This window comes from Piliocolobus tephrosceles, chromosome 8 (genome assembly GCF_002776525.5).
Source record: "Piliocolobus tephrosceles isolate RC106 chromosome 8, ASM277652v3, whole genome shotgun sequence".
Classification (NCBI taxonomy): Eukaryota; Metazoa; Chordata; class Mammalia; order Primates; family Cercopithecidae; genus Piliocolobus; species Piliocolobus tephrosceles.
In genome coordinates, this window is record NC_045441.1 from 90344982 (window position 1) to 90363917 (window position 18936).

An 18936-nucleotide genomic window follows, 5' to 3' on the forward strand; every position below is an offset into this window, starting at 1 on the left:
CACATACAGAGCTGGATGATCTCCAGTGGACAGGTCATCTTATCTACCCAATTGTTAAGTGTCTTTTCTGTGACAAATGTTCTCTAGCTAACATTAATGCAAAACCAAGACATCGTTATGCTTCATGCCTGCTTCCATAGGTCCATCTTCATGTTACTTCTCCAAAACTCTGTATAAGGAACATCTTCTAATCTTGATCCTTTTAGGACTTTGGACAACCAGCCATGCCATTTATAACTGTATAGGAGTACATGAGTTTTCTAATTGTAGGTTACTTATTTTCCACAACAATATTGATGGCCAGTTGTATTTTGCTTCAATATCCCTAAACATCCATTCCTTGGCATATTATCTCAGTATCTTCTGGTTCATATTAGGCAGATCCTGAAACTTTTTTGTCAAATATCTTCTTTTTTGTTTTCCTGGAGTAGAGACTGTACTTTTCAAGGTGGGCCATGTTGATACTTGGCCTTTTTGTTGCCTAAAGCCATTAGATGAGATATGATCAGATCATGAGGAGAGTATGCATCATCTTTTACGGTCTCTAGGAACACAGAAGCTACTACCCTCTAACTAAGGGTCACAGGTTACTTTTGCCTATCCAGAGGGTATAGGGGAATCCAGAATTTTATCTTCTCAAGTGCATCCACTTAGATATCCTCATCCTAGTACAAAGGGTGCCTCTCCTTGCCTATTGATGTTCTAACTTTTGCACAGAAAGCTGCCAAGGTTGTGAATGCAGCATATTTTATAATTCTGAGATCTTCAAAAGAAAATTCTGAGCCAACTTTCTAGCACATACTGACCTTCCCAAAATGGGAAATGAGAATCTTTTAATTAGTTGCCACATAGGTTTTCTGGCTTTCTTACTTTGCCCTTAGTTGATAGTTGACTGACATAAGGCTATCATTTTCTTCAGTGAAATTCAACAACCAGCCAACTCATTGTTTTATGATTACTATTGTCCCCATATCTCTCAAACGCTAGGTGCATCCCCATTAATCTGTATTTTATTCTGATCGCTGCAGATGAAAATCTTAGCAATTGTGTTGCCACAGCATCTGAGGAGTTTTCTGACTTCAGTGATGACTGTACACCCAGGTACCAATAGAGTCTTTGTTTTTACTTGTTTATGGCTCTTATTTACTATAAAAAGATCATTTTCTTTGTCAACTACACTCTGAGGTTTTGTTTAGGAAATGATTCAATTCTGGAATCCCATTCTGAGGGTCTTCTTACTAAGAACACTGGTGGTATCTGCTTAGATTGAGTTTCTCCAGAATAGTCACTGAGACAAGGATTCAAGTTTAAATGGTTTATTTGGAAAGTAACTCTAGGAAAGACTGTTAGAGAAATGTGGGAATTAAAACAAGGCAGAGAATTAATAAATAATTAGTCTTTGAACAAGTTTCCATTGTGAGTAAGCAGAGCTTATATCTTTAGGAACGAGTATAGATTTCATGAATTAGAGCTATCCCTTTCAAGGGGAAAAATGTGCTGGAGTATATAAAGTTGATGACTGTTCCCAAGTAATGTTAATTCTCGGGCATTCCCAGACCATCATGCTCAGGAGCAGAGGGCTCCCTGCAATCTCAGGCAGTTAAAAGTTGGGTTGACATGAATGGAAAAATGTATGGGGCATCAATATCATCCAGCTCAATTAGAAACTGAATAATACTATCGATAAAATGCTTTAAAATAATTTCCGATTAAGCAAGCTTTGAATGAATTTTATACTGCCAATGTTTACTCAGCAACTAACATTTATTTGCTAGTTAAAGAACTTAGAATGGGCATTGGGATTCCTAATGCCTGTCAATTTTAAAGGCCATTGATTTTCCTAAAAATATTATGTTGTTAAATGTGTATTTATTTGAAGAAAATTGTTAAATCATTTCTTAAGAAACACAATTTCAGGAGATCTCCTTGTGATTTCTGTGAACCAAGTTAATACAGACTTTACTGATGCACTGACAGCTCTTTGTAAATCCTAAGCTGGGTATACTCATTCGGTATGGCTTGAATGTGTGAGCGAAAAGCATATGGGAAAATAGAATATATTACTCGTAGGAAAAACTGAGAATACATTTGACCTGGAAGTATACACCTCAGTACCTCAAGTTAAAAGTTATTAAAATATCTCTGTTAATATCTCAGAAATGGACAGAAATGTAATATTGAAACATGCACAACTCATGGGACTTAAAAGATCGATAATTAGGAAGACATTTGAAAGATAAGGTCATAGTGACTTTCCACTCTGGTGTTACTGGTCCCAGCTCCTAGTTCTTCCTTAGGCTTAATTAGTTTTGGTTACTTATTTACTTGTTTATGGCTCTTATTTACTATAAAAAGATCATTTTCTTTGTCAACTACACTCTGAACTTTTGTTAACTGTACACTTTTGTTTAATTTTATTATTTCAAAATAATATATTTTTATGATTGAAAACTCACTAAATAATATTGAGTGATTATATTGAGACATAGATTTGCTCCTCAGAAAATCAGTACAAATAAGATCCAAAGTAAACGTGTGTTCATTATTTTTCTTATTTTTGCTTTGACCTTCTATTTAATCATAATTGATAGGTAATTATTTAATTTTTTCCTTTTTTTTTTTGAGATGGAGTCTCGCTTTGTCACCTAGACTGGAGTGCAGTGGCACCATCTTGGCTCACTGCAAGCTCCGCCTCCTGGGTCCCTGCCATTCTCTTGCCTCAGCCTCCTGAGTGGCTGGGACTACAGGCGCCCACCACCACACCCGGCTAATTTTTTGTATTTTTAGTAGAGATGGGGTTTGACTAGGTTAGCCAGGATGGTCTTGATCTCCTGACCTTGTGATCCACTCGCCTCGGCCTCCCAAAAATGCTGGGATTACAGACCATTTAATTTTTTTAAAGCAATGTTCATGTGGCAGAAATTGTTCTAAGAGTTTTTCGCGGTAATTTATTTAGTCTTTACAGCAACCCTGTGAGGTTGACAATACTGCTCTTCTTAATATTGCAAATAAGCAAACAAGTAGAAAGAGTCTTAGCAATTTTTCCAAGAAAAGAGAAAGAATTGGAGCATAGCCATCTTCGTTCATGATTCTAGATTTAACCGAAAAGTTACAAGGCTGAATCTTCAAGAATATTTACTTTCTTTACCGTGTATCTTTTGCTCTTATCAAACTTCATATAGCCTTTTTTGCATTTATAATATTTAGTGTTAACCACGTTATATATAATCTTTAGTGTCAACCACATTAAATTCATAATTTTAAAGAAATTTTTCAGTGTTATGAGTTACTCTGCTTTATTTTGAGTATATACTGTCTGAAACGGATACATTTAAAGAGAATTGATTGTTATGCAACATATTCTGGTAAGGAAAAAGTAAAACTACATTTTTGTCTTTAACAGGCCTTTCTCATTAAATACAGATTTAACAATTTAATGATATGGAAATTCTCAGGAAAAAAACTTCAAAATATATTTATAATGTCATATTGTATGTATATGTGCACATGTGCATGTGTATTTTGTTTTCTCTCTAAAGCTGATTGAAAGTCCAGGAAAGCAACAATATACCTTTAGCTTTTGTAACTTCAAGAATCCATAGGCACTGAGGAAGCAGGGAGCGGTTCTATAGGTAACTTTGACAGTAATCTTTCCTTAGAGACCTCATGCATTTCTGTTTATCTTCATACCCAAGATAATGTGGGTCATCCAAAGACTTCAGAAGCAATCTATATTAACACTTCCCCAAAGATGCCCAGAAGCCACCAGACAGAAAAATCAAGTAGCCTCTCATTTTCAGGGTTATATGTCTACGTTTCTTTCATTCTTTTTAAAAATAACGTAATTTTTCATGCTTACAGCACGTATAAGATGTCAGAACTAATGCTGCATCATTTCTGAGTGTTTCTGCTGTCTCCAGGGTTGCTCTTTGTTGCAGGAAGGAAACCTGCTGTTAACAAAGCTGAAATGCAAGCATAATGTAGCTGTTTTCCCACTAATCCAGTTATATGCTTTGATAGGAGTCAGTGGTAGATGATACGAGAAGCAATTCAATCACAGCATGTTCTGATTTGCAGGCAAAATTTCAAATGTTGACACAGCGATTTGAATTTGTTTATGAATGTGAGGGACTTTGACGTTTTAGGAGTAAAATACTGCAAGCCAGTGGAGGATGATGGGAAAATGTATATGGACTGTAGACAATATGCTAAAAGTTAACAACCAAAGAAGATCTTCATGTCTTTTAATAAAACCACACATTTCTTCCTAAAGAATTAGATGCACATGTTATGATTATGTTAAGAATCTTTGACTCAGTTTTCTTCATGGAAGCTTTTCCAATTCATGGTCATTATAAAATACTGTCTTTGATTTTTCACCAGAAAAATATATGATCAAAATATAATTCCTTATGATATCTTTGCTCTTGCTTGTAGGAGATAACTTAAAAAAAAAAATGGTTGTATCTTTTGTCCAGATTGTAGTCGCTAAGCAACAGTCCTAGAAGTGACAGTTTATAAATGTAAGTACAAAATGAAAAGTGAAGAACCATAGCTAAACAGGAGGCTGGAAAGGAAGGTGAGCCCTATTCTAGCTGGAAGGTTTTCCCTACATGGAACTGCTAAAAAAGCCTGCAGATTTCCTGGGTCCAGACCTCTGTGTGAGACAGGTCTGTGCTTATTATTTGTCTATATAAACAAACAATAATTCTGAATATGGTATTCTAAAGATTGTAAAAGTCTTTGCTTTCCACAGTATGTGGTTCAAGGAGCTGATATATGTTGGTTTATATCAAATAAAGAGCAACAGGATGGAATGATCCTGCCAACGTATTATACCTGCATGGACAGTATTAGTAAGGTCACATCTGGTTTGACTCACTCTCCACAGGCAATCCTGCCTCTTAGATGGACGGGTAGAACTGCGTAGGGATAACGTACAACTTTGGAAACTACTAGTTATATGACCTTACACAAGTAACCTAGGGCTTCTGTCAGTTTCCTTATCTTAAAAATGGACAGGGTAATTTCACTTGCTAAAATGTTGAGTACCAAGTGAAATGTCACATGTAAAGTGCTTATATATTGTAATCATGTATTATGATGATGTTTATTGTTATTAGTGTCATCTTCCAACATTTTTCCACCAACTGTTGGGAGACGTTTCTCTATGAATCTTTCACATTTAAGTCTAAGCATTAACAGCCAATTTACTCAGATTTATTTACATTCCAGGATAGTAAAGAGATTTCTCCTTCTCCCAAAGAGTTTTTCACTGCAGAGTAATTAAACTATTGTGTCTCTCTGGAGGGAAGGATGAGTGTGGGCTGTCAGAAGCCCCGGTATAAGATCAGGGACTTCCTCATCCGGGGACTCCTGGCTGGAAACCCATCTCACTACTGATGCAGGTGACCCCTGCCTGTCCTCCTGTCTTCCTGTGGGAATGGAGGTTTGGGCAGCTTGTGTAAACAAAGATGTTACTCTGCTCCTGCTGTTGCTATGAGTAATAAACTCTTTATCTCTGACTCAGAGGGCTTGTATTTTTTCTGCCTTTTATCTATGACACCGTAGGAGGCTAACTTGTTAGCTTACAACTGCTGTAAAATCTCAGACATTTCACAGTTCCAGACTTGAATGTTGAACACCAACTAATATCAGAGCAGGGGGTTGTTTAAATATGGAGTTGCACTGTGTAGGCAAGTAAGAGATGAGATGATTTCAATTGTTCCATTTCCTATGTGCTTTAAATTTCAGATTTCCTTCTAAAATATGCCTAATGTATTCCTACACAAGGACATGTTTTGTTGGTTTTGTAGATAAGAAACTTCGCTACTCAGCATGTGAAATCAGGTACAATTGTAAATTGCTGCACGATTTGAACTTAAAAGCAATTTGTATCCTCCAATGCTAAAAGTTTATTACCAAACAGGCCCTCTTTTTGCCAGAGCTCAAATAAAATAAAAGATATTTGCCATGCCAATACAGTTTTGTGACAAATCTAAGAGAATAATTTCATGTCTTATCAAAAACCATCCATCTAGAGTTCAGGAAAACTTTATGTTGATGTATTGCTCATTTATGTCAACAAGAAGACTATAGTTTATTCTCTTGCCATCAAAGTGGGCCCTGTGGCCAAGCAGCCTGAGCCTTGCTTGGGAGCTGTTAAGCAATGGGTAGAAATGCAGCATCTCCAGCTCCGCTCCAGAGCAAAGGAGAGCATCTGCATTTGGAAAGTCCCCCGAGTGATTCCTGTGCAAGTGTTTTTATCACATTACTGTTAACTGTGTGTATAACTGGCGGGCTTCAGTCATTAGAGAAGAGGAAATCAGTATACTAAAGAGGTACATTTAGCAAACTCAGAAGATGATCAGCTGGGGCTTGTTATACATAATCATATTTTTCACTGACTCCTGTTTTAAGAGCTTGGTAATTTATAGAATTCCTAATACTATAGATGTTTGAATATTTTTATTTTGTAGACATTTGCTTCTTTGGGATGGGGGAGGTCTTAAAACAGGAAGAAATAGAATTAAGAGAATTTGTTAAAAGAACCAGAATTCTAACCTGTTCTGTACTTTTTTTTTTTAAGGTAAATATAGGAGCTTTATAAAAGTACTTTCATTTAAAAGACACATAAAGAAATTATGGACAGTAAGAAAAGATAGAAGAAAAAGACACGTTTAGTTGTTATAATAGCAGGGCAAAGCCATCAAGGTTATTTAGGTTTTTTCTTTTTTTTTTTTTTTTTTTTAATGAGATGCCAGAAGATAACTTAATTGCTTTGGAAATATAAAGAGAGTTTATAAGAAGGTGTTGACAAGTATGATAAGTATTTTTTTTTTCCCATTAATTACGTGGTACACTCAGTTTTTGGCACTTAGAAATTAGTTGTATATATAAAAAGGAAATAGCAAAGTAATATTCAGGGTGAGGCAAAGGGAATATTTTTATTCTGAACTGAACTTTTTTTAAAAAATTATAAAAGTTATTGACTTATTTGATGGAGCTTGAAGGATTAGGAAAAGATGTCATGTGTGTCAGTACTTATTAAGTGAAATTTTTTAAATTATAATTTCATTTAATTTTGAGTGTAGGTAAAGAGAGTGACTTGGGCTGGCCTGAGCAATAGATGTAGCAGAATTGTGCAGAGTTCTTTAAATTAAACTAAACTATCATGTTTGTTCTTCATTATTTAGTATGCTTAAAATTCAAAAGAAATTCAAATATAAATTGACTCTGTGAGAACTTATTACTAAAATGCATACACTGCAATCTTAATTGTTGAATAAACAAAATGTTTCATCAAATTCCTAGAGGAATAACAAAAAAGCATTTTGAGAATTTTGATGTATATATTATAGCTTGAAAATTAATGTGCTAAGACATGAAAATATTTTTACCTTATGTTAATGTATAAGAGTACTCATAAAGTGATAATTTGTATAAGTTCTCTTATAAGCTTCAAATAAAAATACTGGCAATTACTTTTTTCTACAACGAATTCACGTTTGTAATGTTTTGTTCAGTAATTCATGCTTATTGCACACTTTAAAATATATTTTAAAATATGTTTTCCATCCCTGTGAAATCTCTCCTGCTATGTAGTTTGGTAGGTATCTTCTTTACCTATCTTTTGGTCATTAATTTATATCATAATCATGCTCTAAGTTTTCCAGATGTATATAATTTGTCTCAGTGGAACTGAGTTAAATTGAAAATAATCCCTTCACCCCTAGTTGATAAGTGTCATCAGCTGTTTCTGCATCCCAGGTACAATTTCATGTTTAAAAGAATTCATTGGTTATGTGAGTAAACTTTCTTAAGAGGCAGATGTATCCTTTCTGTCTAGTGCATGTCTTGTAGATGTGTACAGATGAGACATTACTTCTGCTTACTATTATGTGAATCTGGATGCTTCCAGGTCTAGATAGCTGCCCGATCATCCCGCAGATCTTCCCCCAGCTCAGGTCTTTGCTCAGATGCTGCCTGATTGAGAGGACCTCCCTGACTACTGTCTCTCACACAGCATTCCAATATTAGTTATTCAACCACTTGGTTTATTTAATATTTCATGTCACTTCATTTTTTCTATCATTTCTCTTCACCTGATATTTTGCCTATGTTTATTTTCTACATCTCTGTATTCCCTCCTCTCCAAGAATGCATGCTTCTTTGAGTATAGAGAGAGTCTTTTTTTTGTACTAATGTTACTGTACATAGAATAGTTCAAGGCACATAGTGGTGGTTCTTGAATTGACTCTACCTTTTTGTCGGTCAGAACAGTGCCGAACAAAAAATGTACTAGATGGATGTCAGAATTTTATAAACAGTTTCAATCAGTGATAAGTTAACTTTGTGTTTTTATATGGCCAGTCATCCTCACTCACATAATCAGTAATGCAATATCTCTGCTCTGCAAACACATTCGTTACATATACAGTTCTTTTTGTGTTCTTCAAGCAAACCGAGCCATCACCATGCTGTAACTGTTATTTTATTTTATTTTTCAACTAGGGAATCTTCCAAGTACTCAGCTTCAGGTATCATGAAAATATTGTACATATTGGTCATGTCTGCATCACAGTGTTGGTAAAGGGGACTAGATCAGAGAGTATGTGATTGTTTCATCATTTCGTTAAGGATCTGTCTTCAGGAGCTGGCATTCAACTTTCTAGAGGGCTGTGCAAAAAACATTTGTAATGAAAACAATACTGATAAGATTATTGTACCTGGAGAATGATGGGGTGGGAAAGAAAGCTGCCCATTTTTCCAGTTGGAAAAGTGCTGTGGAATCAGGAGTGCACAGTTGATTAAAAGATGGTTGAGAAAACAGAAATGTCAGGTCGTGATGCAGGGGGATGCTAAATTCAGTTTACATTTCAAGTAAAGGAATGGCATACTTCCAATGGCTTCAAATGTTTTTAAATGAATATGATTAGAGAATTATAAAATTTTATCTATCAAAATATAAACAGAATATATGAACAATGATAATTGGGACTTATTTAGAAATCTATCCAAGATTTCAACAAGGTAAACGGACTAAATATAGATTACATCATGCTTCCAGTTGTTTGGAATATTTGTTTAAAAATGAAAATATTTATTGAAATATTTGATGAATGATGATTTACATTTATAGGCAAACACAATTCATGTCTTTATAATTATAATAGAGAATTGTATTCAATTTTCTCTACTGGTGCCATTTTTTAGACATATACAGAATTTATTCCATATTTATAATTTTTTTCCTGATTCTTAAACTATCTGATGTAAATTACATGATTTTAGAATTTGAAGGACTTTCCACCTGATCTAGAAAAACCCTTTATTTCAGAAAGGAGCAATCTGCAGCTTAGAGGAAATAGTTGAATCAGTTTTGGCTGTGATGCTTATTAAAGGCAAGGCCTGGACTAGACTTGGTTTTCCTAAATTGATTAAAGAAGAGACAATTCATTCTCAGTATGTTTCTGTTTTTATACAGTGGACCAAGGAAACCGCAAACCAGCAGCCACTGTTGGGAACAGCACTGTCAACTTGAAGAGTGGAGTGGCCAACTCCACGAGTGTCATTAGTGAAGACATTTTTGTCTGTGACGTGAGAGGGTGACCACACCTCCTAGTTTTCCCTGGATGGGGATTTAATAACAGAAATTAAAATCACATTCACAACATTAGCAAAAAACATGAATTAACTAGCAGTACTTTTAGTAATGTATTTAGGACCTGTATTGAAGATAGAGAAAAGAATGTGAGAGATACATTTAAAAGATTTGAAATTTGAAATGAATGAATACTTTTTCCTGGCATGAAAAGGGTACCCATGTGAAGATGGCAGTTTTTCTAATTTACTCATAAAAGGAATTTTAATTTGACAAAAATTTCTAAGGTTATTGCAATAGGTAGAGAGTTGTTAAAAAAAAAAAGTATCACATGACACAATGTGGCAACTTTCTCCTCTGTTATTAAACTGTAATTGAAAATGACTAAAGACTTTAGAGAAAAGTGCATCAGGGAGTTTGCGCTTGGGGTTGAGCTCTGAGTCTTGGTTGCTGTTTGACTCTGAACACTTTGTTTAACATTATAAACCTCATTTCCTCAACTATATAATGGGAAGCCTATTAAAACTAAAACCGTAGCTTGTTGAAAGTTAACTTAATGGATATCAAGTGTGTAGCCTGGCACGCAGGTGATTCTCAATACATGTTAGCTAATATTTTTTAAAATTATTCATATTAAAAAGTAAGCTCATGAAATAACAGAGAGACAAAGAACTAAGAAATTACAGAAATATATCCAAAATCTTAATTTGTTATAAGGAATGGATCATGAATGGATTTGTTCGTAAAATGGAAAGTTCGTTATTTGTAAAAACAAATTGCCTAATTTTGTTATCACCTCATAGTATTGGGGAAAATAAATTCCACCATGACTATATACCAAAACCCATGAAACATTAGTAAGGTTACAGATGAATAATTTCCTGACTGGTAGATGGTTGATTTTCTAAGTATAAAAACTCTTTTAAGAAATAATAAAGGAATAGGCTCACAGGTTTAGATTAAATAGTAAGCAACAATCTGGAAAAACAGAACGACACAAAAATTATTTGAGAAAAAGGGTCATTTTGCTAGCAATCAAATTCAAATAGTTAAAATGTTGAAATATTTTTATTTACAATTTAGCAAATAAAAAATGGGAAGTGTTTATGAGGCTACAATGATACTAGCACACATATACTTTAAATTGGAACAAAGTTTTTGGAAAGTAATTTGGTAACAGATAACCCAGCAAACATTTTTTTTTCTATTCACCTGGGCTTTTCTATTCATTTATTGACTTCTGAAATTCAAAGACATACTAAACATCCAAAAATGCAGCTAAGTTGCAGTAACAAATGAACCAAAATCCTGACTGCAGTTACATTTCACCCAGACATTGAATTCTAAACAGCAACTTTATAAATCTTACTTCTCATCAGTTTTCGAGAAATAACTCTTAACTGGGAATGTATCCACATCTGTAAGGATAAATGTTATCAGCTATTTTATCCGGATTTTAGAGTAATCATTTTTATATAATCTCTTATAATCCAAACTTACTATGAAAAATATGAAAATCAAAATAAATTTTGAAAGTTTTTTAAAAATAGGAATAAGTACATGAAAACAAGCGTAGCCAAAATGTTGGAGCGCACAGCCGCCGGTCATTTTCCTTTTATTTTCCTGCATCGCCATCTGGTGGCCAAAATGTGAATAGTATCTGATATCATAATTTCTGTTTGTACTTAGTAATATGCAAAATTTTATTAAGTTTCTTATTTAAATTATTTAATATAGCTTATAAAATATAAATTTGTTATATATGTTATCCATCATAGTTAACTTGTGTAAATAAGGTTACTAATATTATTTTAATTAAAAAAATCCTTTTCCAAAGCAGTCAGGTCTGGATTTGAATTATTATTTTTGCTGACCATTACATGACTTGAGCCAACAATTTTGCACCATTATTTATTTTACATGCCAAAAATAGAGAAAATAAAACATTAAGACATGTTAAGTAAAAAATATTGAACAATTTTTTTCAAAAACTATAGTTATGTCCTGTTTTTGCTTATTAAAAATGCTTTAGGACTAAACAATGTACAAAGTACCCTAAAGACAGCCTGCCTTTAAACATTTACAATCCATGCATAGGACAACAGTCTTTCTGAAGGGAAGGGATGCAAATTAAAAGACATGTTGAGAGCTGGGTACGGTGACTTATGCCTGTAATTTCAGCTGCTTGGGAGGCCGAGGTGAGAGGATCACTTGAGGCCAGGAATTGGAAACCAGCTTAGGCAAAGTAGTAAGACCCTGTCTCATGTTTTAAAACTAAAAATAATTTTAAAAAGACAGATCAAGTGGGCAAAGAATAAATGAGCTGTTTCTCTTTCACTGAAGTTGCAAGTAGAAGATACGACCTTAAGAACATCTTTTGTCTTTAATTCTTCATGTTTCTAGTTCTGAACTAGTTGACTCCAGTAAACCATTCAAAGAAAGACTTGGGACTCCAAGAAGATGTGTTCCAGTTGCCATTTCCAGGCAAAGGGCACTTCCCAGTAACTTTCTGCTTCTTTGACTTGTAGTGTATATTAAGGCAATAGGAATATTTCATTGTTTGTATCCTGACATAATGTGATGACGAGCAGAGTCCCTCTTCTCAGAACTATTTCGTGGAATGATTTCTTATTCAGCAGAGGAAATTAGAGCAAAAATAGAGACTGCCTTTACAAAACCAAAAGCTTGGCTTATTTCATTTGAGATACTGATACTTTGTTTTGACTGGAAAGCATCTTTCGATTTGTGGATTTGTGTACTTGAGGGTGATATTTAATAAGAAGTTTCTTTGGAAGATTGAAATGCATGGATCATAGTTTTATCAGAAACTGTTTCAAACACTAATGTTTGAGGGACACTTGTATCATCCTGTTAGTAAACTTTATTTCAAGCTCAATACAGCTGAGGCAGTTTATCTGAATCTTATGAATTAGGAATCTGTTCTAATTTTAGTACTGAGTGTCCTAATGCTTTTTACTTAAATAATTTTTAAAACAATAGAGTTGCCATTTAACATCTACTGTATGTCAGACTCTTATGTTTGATGTTCTGTATATCTTTGACTTTTTAAATGTCTATTTGGACAGTGTACTTGTCCTTTTGAATATACAAGTTTAACAACATATTGCAGAGCTAAGATTCAATTCATCTACTTATAAATCTATAGCTTGATTATTGATCAACGTTTTACACTGGCTTCTAATTTTCTTAAAGCCCACATCCAAGGAGTTTAAACATTTATCCATTTATTCAGTAAATATTTATAGCATGTCTATTACATGTCAAGTACAGAAGATGCAATGGTGGAGTGGACACATTTTCTGGCCATCTGGGCTAATAATCCAATAGAGGGATCTATTTATCAAGCTAGGATATAGAGAAATATGAGATTATAACTGGTGCTCTGTAAAAAAGAGATAGATTTAGGAGAGCTTAGTACTGGGTGATTTAATCTAGTCAGGGAAGGTCATGAAAACTTTCATGAGGACCGAGTGAAGAAGGGAGAAAAAGTATTGTGGGCAGAGGAACAGTATATATAGTGGGAAAAAGTGTTTTTGGCAGAAGGAACAAGAGATGTGGAAGGGTAAAGGAAAGAATGCCCCAATGCTGGAGTTGAAATACAAAGCCCTCCAGGATTTTTACCCCAGATGCCCATGTTAACACACGTGCCTTCCTAACTAAACAGGGTAACAGAAATTGTTCTCAGCAGTTCTGATGAGTGACCTACTTAGTTGAATTTTCTGGGATTGGAAAAGGAATCAATATAATGTTAGTTTGAATTTCTGACTCTGTCGTGTTAAATACACACTTTTATAAGAAGTATTTTCTTAATAGATGAAAAATCAGAGCTCCTTCAATCTCTTTTCACTCACCATATACCATTTCAAAGTTTTGTAATATATTTACTATTACACTTTTGCTCTAAGGTTTTTAATACGTGGTTTTAAATTATTATCTGGGCACATGTTATCCAACTGCCACTTCAGCCCATGAAAATTAACCTATTTTTAAAATATATATAATATGATATAAACTGATGAGTCTAAGATACCTGTGAAATATAGTCTTATCTGATTGTAAGCTTTCAAATTTCTCATCACTTTCCTAGGAGAGTAAGATTTGGTATAGGAAGTTATACTTTGTAAGTTATTCCTTTCTGTACATTATTTATGAGTTTTATTATGAGTGCAATTGTAGTAATTCTGTTATACACTACTGAATATGTATTTAATGAATTGAATTCACATTTAATCAGTTTGTGTTAAAGTGACTTAATGAGATGCTTCACTATTCTATGTTAAAAGCAGGTCAAGGTCAACTGAAAGACTCTGAGCAATACATTATTCAGTGCTCAATTTCTGCATAACTTGTACCTTTATGATGATTCATGGTTTACATAAGCCAGTTAATAACATTTCCTGTAACCATTTCTAATAATTCTCTAAGGTCACTTTACTATTAATATATTGGCAAACTGTATTTTTGCTTACCAATACAGGGGAATTCTAACATTTATTTGTTTTGAAAATGGAACATGTAGAATAAGGTTGCATCCAATAACCAAAGAATAGAAGAGTGATAAAAGAGGCAGTGGGACTGGTCATTTGGACCTGAAGATACTCAGTTTTCAATATTTGGATTTGTAGAAAACAGTAAATAAATATACTGGAACTTTATTCTCACACTGGTGATATTCATGAAAGTCGTGTTCAAAATAAACATGGAAAAGGACTCACTATCTGTGCAGGATATTTTACCTCTTGTTTTATCTTTCTTCTCTCTAAGCCTTCCTTCTCCTCTCATTATCCTAATCACCTTGCCTCATTGTTAAAGGAGACAAATGCCACAGACAGTAACGATCATCCAAATCCACGTACCACCTGGCTGGGTCAGCTTCCACTCTTCTTTCCTAGAATAATGAAGTTAATGTGCATTTTCCTAAAGGGCCATTCCTCTATGTGTCACCTGGATCCATCTGTTCTACCTTTCCACGAACTTTATTTTTTACCTCTCTTCTATTTCCTGCGTCTTTTTCTTCTTCTCTCTTTAATACAAGTCTTTTCATGCGCTCGTGACCCCTAGCTTTAAAGTAGACTTTTCTTGACCCCTGGCCTACCCTACAGATGCCACCCTGTTTTCCTGCTCTGCATCCAGCCAAGGCACTTTGAGGATTTTCCTGCATTCAGATGCTCCTGCTGTCCATTGGTTCTGCCCTCCCCCTGCCCACCCAAGGCTGCCTACATAATGTGGATGAGTTCACTGGGCATTTTTTGTTTGTTTTGTTTTTCTGAGACAGAGTTTTGCTCTTGTTGCCCAGGCTGGAGTGCAGTCTTGGCTCACCTCAACCTCTGCTTCCTGGGTTCAAGCGATTCTCCTGCCTCAGCCTCCCAAGTAGCTGGGATTACAGGCATGTACCACCATACCAGGGTAATTTTGTATTTTTAATAGAGACGGGGTTTCTCCATGTTGGTCAGACTGGTCTCAAACTCTCGACCTCAGGTGATCCGCCTGCCTCAGCCTCCCAAAGTGCTGGGATTACTGGTGTGAGCCACAGTGCCCAGCCCTGCTGGGCAGTTTTAAGTCCCCATCTTCTCTGTCTCCAGACAATATCTTCCTTTTGACACATTTTTCTCTCATCCAAAACAGTCCAATCTCCTGATTTTCCTCCTGTCTCCATGGAAACTTGCTCCTACTTAGTTTTCTCAGGTACTCCTATTCTACTCTACTTTTTATGTTTTGTTTTCATATGGCTTTAAACCAATTTTTTTTTTCCTGAAGCCTTCTGTTTTTCCTTTTATAAATTATTTAACCAAGACTTATTTTGAGCCTCATGCTTTAAATGTTATCATTTCTTGACATGTACACTTTCATATCTCACATCTATTGAAATCTTACCCTAAGTTGCCCTCTGTGCCTCTCTTCTCTATTCCTCAGTTATCCCTGACCCAGTCATCCCTCCAGTCCTCTATCCTTCCAGACACCTGAGTCAGAAACCTGGCAGTTATTCAAGATACCGCTCTGTTATGCATCCTGCTAAATCCACCACCAAGTCCTATTTGATTCTTTCTCAGAAATACCTCCTGAATTCTTTCCTTTCTAACCATCTCCACAAATAACACAACCACTATGTATTTTCAGCTAGGTTACTGCAGAGCCTTCTAATTACTCTCCCTCCTTTATATTGTGCTCATCTCAAGTCCATTTTCCACACAACAGCTAGGATGCACTCTTAAAATTCTAGATTCAGTTATTTTACATTTGGCTTAAGATCTCCCAGTGACTTTCCATTTCATAGAAACTAAAATCATCTTCAACATTTCCATTGGACCTCACATGATCTAGCCCTTGCCTCCCTCTCTGAACTCATTTTATGTCTTTTGTCCTCCTATGAGACCGGGCTAAACTCACTCTCCTTATGTTTTCTTAAAAAGGATTCTTTTGTTTCCATGTCAGGGCCTTTGCACATACTGTTCTATTTGCTTGGAATGCTCTTCCTTTGTGCTCTTCACTGGAACATTTCTCTGGAATCACAGGAAATGCTGTTGTTTAGGAGAATTTTCTTTCAAATGTTCACAGTCCAAATTAGAAATGCCTCTCCTGATATTGTCTTCTAGAGCATAATATTATATTGCTTTATAGAATGAATCATATTTATTACACTATATTGAGAGGCAATACAGGATGAGTTTTTTCATAGATAAAATGGGGATAATAATGTTTATCTTAAAGAACATTTGTAAAGATAAAATGATGTACATTTGTAGAATATATAGTAAATGCAGCACGTAGTAGACACTATATAACTTTATATATTTATGGTATTTGTGTATGTGCAAATAATTATGCCTGAAAGTGTAAAACTACCAGTCATGATTCTTGGTATATAATAGGCTGCTAGTAAATATTTGCTTAATAAACTGATGAATTGTGCAGTGCACCTTATAACTAGGTTCCGTGATCTTCAGAGAAAAAAAGATGAATTATATTTGCAAGAATATGTAATAAATTGTGACCCACTCATTAAAATAAGTGTATGTTTTTGATCTGGAAGTATCTTTAACATTTTATCTGGCCAGTCCCTTTTTTCTGGCAAATATGCTTTTTGTTATTATTCCCATTTTGCAGATGTGACAGTCTAGGTGCCAAGAGCTGAAGAACTTCCACAGATTACAGAGTTAATAAATGATTGGATGACTCCACTCATCCTATTACCCTGGATTTTGTTGCAGCATTCCTATTGTTCTTTCTTTTTGGAAATATCCAGAGAACGATGTGAATATTTTTTATGGGGCTGACGAAGTTACTTTGATGATCGTTCTTAAATTTTCCATCTTGGGTAGTTAACATTGGAGTTGATGTTTTCTCTCCCACAGCCTCTCTGCTGTTCAGGGCTCCATCGCCTTGCCTCCATGGTTCCCCTGGCACTCTTTAGTAACCTCTAAAGTGATGTTTCTAAAAGGCCACCAGTTGTTCTTGATTCACGTTGCTTTCCTCTGTTAGCCTCCATAGAAAAACGGTACCCTCAAATTTCAAAATGACTAAACATTGATTTATGTTCTCAGTGTATTACTTTGCCAACCAGTCTTTCCTAATAAGAGGCAATGAAAATATTTAACATGTCCCCACAACCGGGGCAGGCATCCCATATCATTTCTGGATTCTGCATATATTTCATTGCTTTGGATTATTTTTTCTACATGCTCATCAAATTTGAGAACTAGAAGGGATGTCATATAATTTAATTCTCAAATTTAAAAGCAGGAAAACCAGGCTTTGGGAATATAAGCAGCAGACTCAGCGTTCCGGTTGGTAGCTCAGAAGAAAATTGCCATTTGTTTCTTAATGCACCTTTGTTACCAGTCTACTCACTTTTCCATTTGAAAGAGGAAGCAATGCAATACCGTTTAGGAATATCAAGCACAAATTCTATGAAAACTATATGACTGATTTTAATGTTCATTTATATATTTACTATTTGATCTTTTGCAGTTTAACAGCAATGCTCAGGATGTAAGCTGTTTTCAGCACCTTGTCCAAGCAAATGTAAGAAATAAGAAAGTATTGAAAGATGCGGTGAATAATATCACAGCCAAAGGAATTACAGATTATAAGAAGGGCTTTAGTTTTGCTTTTGAACAGCTACTTAATGTAAGTATCATGCTATATCTTTTTTTTTTTTTTCTTGTTCAATTGTAGTATCTGAATTTCAATATTCTGATAGTTACTCTCTGGGATTAGATAGTACTGTTTTCCATTTATTTAAAAAGCAGATGTGTGCAGGCAGAAGAAACCTTTGAACTATTTTTATTTTTGAATTTAAAATTCAAAAGGTATCTAAAATGTAGATTTTTAAGTTTTTGATCTTTATTTTTTTCAATCTGTGTTTTTAAATTTATGAGGAAATAGTTGAATTTAATTTTGAATAAACCCTTGAAACTTAATTGGCCTATATAGAATATCATTACTTTTTCTTATCTCAATCACTACAGTATTTAGCTGTAACCTCACACTTTCAATCATCAAATGGTTACTGAGAACATTTTAGTTTTAAACATCTCGTTTGGGTCTTTAAGTTCCTAAATGTACAGAAAGTTCCAAATGGTAGACATTAAGATGAACAGAAATGCAACTCCTGGAGCAGGGATTCTTTCTCAGTGAGGATTCCCCAGAGTCCCTCATCAGCGTCTACAGTTAGACTGTCAGATACTGGCTTATTGCCCCATGTTATAGCATGTGTCTTTTTTTTTTTTTGGAATGGAATTTCACTCTTGTCATCCAGGCTGGAGTGCAGTGGCACGATCTCAGCTCACTGCAACCTCTGCCTCCTGGGTTCAAGCGATTTTCCTGCCTCAGCCTCCCAAGTAGCTGGGATTACAGGCACCCGCCACCATGCCTAGCTAATTTTTTTTTTTTAATTTTTAGTAGAGACAGGGTTTCACCATGTTGGCCAGACTGGTGTTGAACTTCTGACCCCAGGTGATCCACCCACCTTGGCCTCCCAAAGTGCTGGGATTACAGGCATGAGCTACTGCACCTGGCTTTACAGTGTGTGTCTTATACTGTGGACTAGTGTTTTTAAATTACCTTGCCCTCTGTTTCACTTTGAGTTACTTAAAAGAAGGGACCATTGTTCAATTATTTTATTTCTTACTAGGCGATATTATTGTCATGTTTGAGAGTAGGAACCTTACTTCTCTGCACCTTGGTTTCCACATGTATGCATTAGAGGTCACTATAACACGTGCCTCAGAGAACTGTGCACAAGATTGTCTGTGGAACCTGGCATGTAGCAAACCACACACAGGTGTAGGTTGCTGGGTGGTATTGGAGTC

The 18936-nt window shown here is 35.1% G+C and overlaps 1 protein-coding gene across 5 annotated transcripts in view; it reads left to right on the plus strand.

Annotated features, from left to right (window-relative positions):
* Window positions 1–18936, plus strand: part of CACNA2D1 (calcium voltage-gated channel auxiliary subunit alpha2delta 1) — a 506092-nt gene that overhangs the window by 395469 nt on the left and 91687 nt on the right. For 4 of the 5 annotated variants that reach the window (XM_031936055.1, XM_023226696.2, XM_031936054.1 and 1 more), the window contains exon 11: window positions 17594–17752. In XM_031936055.1, coding sequence (XP_031791915.1) covers window positions 17594–17752 — 159 coding nt within the window. Of the gene's footprint in view, window positions 1–5235; window positions 5526–17593; window positions 17753–18936 lie in introns of those variants that run through there. The other variant, XM_023226701.2, reaches the window with a different exon arrangement.